The sequence below is a fragment of the Ictidomys tridecemlineatus genome, chromosome 3 (genome assembly GCF_052094955.1).
Source record: "Ictidomys tridecemlineatus isolate mIctTri1 chromosome 3, mIctTri1.hap1, whole genome shotgun sequence".
Lineage (NCBI taxonomy): Eukaryota > Metazoa > Chordata > Mammalia > Rodentia > Sciuridae > Ictidomys > Ictidomys tridecemlineatus.
The window spans coordinates 47,486,875-47,489,033 of record NC_135479.1 but is presented as its reverse complement, the minus strand read 5'-3'; the positions used below and the strand labels follow the sequence as shown (position 1 = coordinate 47,489,033).

Below are 2,159 nucleotides of genomic sequence, written 5' to 3'. Positions count from 1 at the left end.
ACAACCTGAAGAAATCAAAATTATTTTTTCTGTGGTGGAAAGTATATAAAACCACTGAAGCAAAAGATCATCTGAAGAGAGAGGAGAAGCAGCAGGTGGCCGTGTTGGGAGGGGTCAACAGGGTGAAGAATCAGGGGGAGGAATGGGGTAAAGTTTGTCTGCATCCTCTGATCCTCAGACCCCTGGACAAGAGCCCACACCCTGCGATGGCTAGCACTCAGAACTTTCTCTGACAGTAGAGTCTGTGTAGAGCGTCCTTCATGTCTCGGTTCCTCAGACAGTAGATGACAGGATTCAAGGAAGGGGTGAGGATAGAGTAGAAAATGGATGCCAGGCGACCCTGGGTGGGAGAGTACTGAGAGGCAGATGTCAAATAGGTGAAGCTTGCACTGGTGTAAAACAGAAGGACGGTGCTCAGGTGGGAGAAGCAGGTGGAGAAGGCCTTCCACCGGCCATCCACGGAGGGCATCCGCAAGAGGGTGGAGATGATGCGGATGTAGGAGAGGACCTTGAGGGCAAAGGAGCTCATGATGACGCAGCTGCCCACAGCAAAGACCACCTCCTCACTGGAGTGGAAGTCGGCACAGGAGAGTCTCATGAGAGGAGGAATGTCACAGAAGAAGTGCTCAACAACGTTGGGCCCACAGAAGGGAAGGGAGAAGGTGTTGAGGGCCAGGAAGGCTGCATAGAGGGCCCCGCCCACCCAGGCCAGGACCACCAAGGCACAGCAAAGCCTCTGGCTCATGATGGCCCCATAGAGCAAGGGCCTGTAGATGGCCATGCACCGGTCATAAGCCATGGCCGTGAGCAGAAAGCACTCGGTCGAAGCAAGTGTAAAAAACATGTAAAGCTGAGTGACACACTCAAAGTAGGAAATGACCCCAGATCCCTCAAGGGTGGTAGCCAGGGCCTTGGGGACGGTGACTGAGGTGTAGCTCAGATCCACAAAACACAGATTCTTCAGGAAGAAGTACATGGGCAAGTGCAGGCGGCTGTCTCTAACCACAGCTATGATGACAGAGATATTCCCCAGGAGGGCAAAGGCGTAGACCCAGGAGAAAAATAAGACGACCACTAATCTCCATTCTGGGATGTCTGAGAAGCCCCTGAGGATGAACTGGGTCACTCTGGTGTGATTAAACATTTCTCTCACTCTGAAGTTGTGTTCGGATGCAGTGGCCACAGAGAGCTAAGCAAGAGAACAGAAGCGGGAGATGAGCTGGAAATCTTGTCCATGAAGGGCTTTTGTCTACAGAGGTACATCTTCTCTCAATGGAAAAATGCCCAAGAAGCATCTTACGTAATGGCCATAACTCAGGGAATTATGTGATGATTTTGATGAACCAATCCTGCAGCCTGTGTCCAAGTCATCTTCTCTCATCACTTTGCTGGAAGACAGAGCCTCATGGGAGAGAGGGAAAGGAGAACACAGAAGGGCAGGATAGAGGAGAAGGAGACAAGAAGAGAAGGAGAAGAGAGAAGAGAAGAAGAGAGGAAAGATGATAAGAGAGGAGAGATGTCTCACCAATTTTTCCTCCCCCTTCATTTTGGATGGCTTCAGGTAAGAAGTTTCATGTATTTACTTCATACATTGCCACAGTTCACCACTTTGGGGTGTTTCAACATTAACTCCATCAGTGATGTTCTAGCCAATGGAGAGATGTGTATTTTTTAACTCCTTCCTTTCTCATAGTGTGACTACCTGTAGATTCCCCAAGCCCTCCTAGATTTTTTTTTTGTATGATTACCTTCTTGCCCAATTCCCTTTACTGGTGTCAATTTTGCTGTCCTTCCCTAAACTATTGATTTTATTTTATTTTTTGTAAAGTTGAATGATTTTACTGTTTTTTTGTAGTTTCAGGATTTACTAAATTAATGATTTTTTTAAATTTGTGAAGTAGAATTAACATATTGATCAGAAAATATTTAATATGTTAAAAACCAAGAAAGACTACTTCAACTTCTAGATCAACTTCTAGGTAATAATATAAACACAAAACAACAACAAAACCAATGACAAGGAACAAAAGATATGGAAGAAGGAGCACCAGATCAGGAGGAAGAGGAGAAGGAGGAGGGGCTTAAGACAGAGAATTAAATGCAGTCACTCTTCAGCAAACCTTTTGGTAGAACATACAGGAGAGATCAGGAATGTGTTA

General features: G+C 46.1%; 1 protein-coding gene across 1 annotated transcript; it reads right to left on the bottom strand.

Moving 5' to 3' along the window:
• Positions 1-217: 217 nt before the first annotated feature.
• LOC144375807 (olfactory receptor 5V1-like) lies at positions 218-1,144 on the bottom strand. The gene has a single exon (XM_078041266.1). It carries the CDS (start codon positions 1,142-1,144, stop codon positions 218-220), a length of 927 nt encoding a protein of 308 aa, XP_077897392.1.
• Between the last annotated feature and the right edge of the window lie 1,015 nt (positions 1,145-2,159).

What these genes read in the sequence shown, in the direction of transcription:
- LOC144375807 (XM_078041266.1), bottom strand. Translation starts at nt 1,144, where the DNA reads ATGTTTAATCACACCAGAGTGACCCAGTTCATCCTCAGGGGCTTCTCA.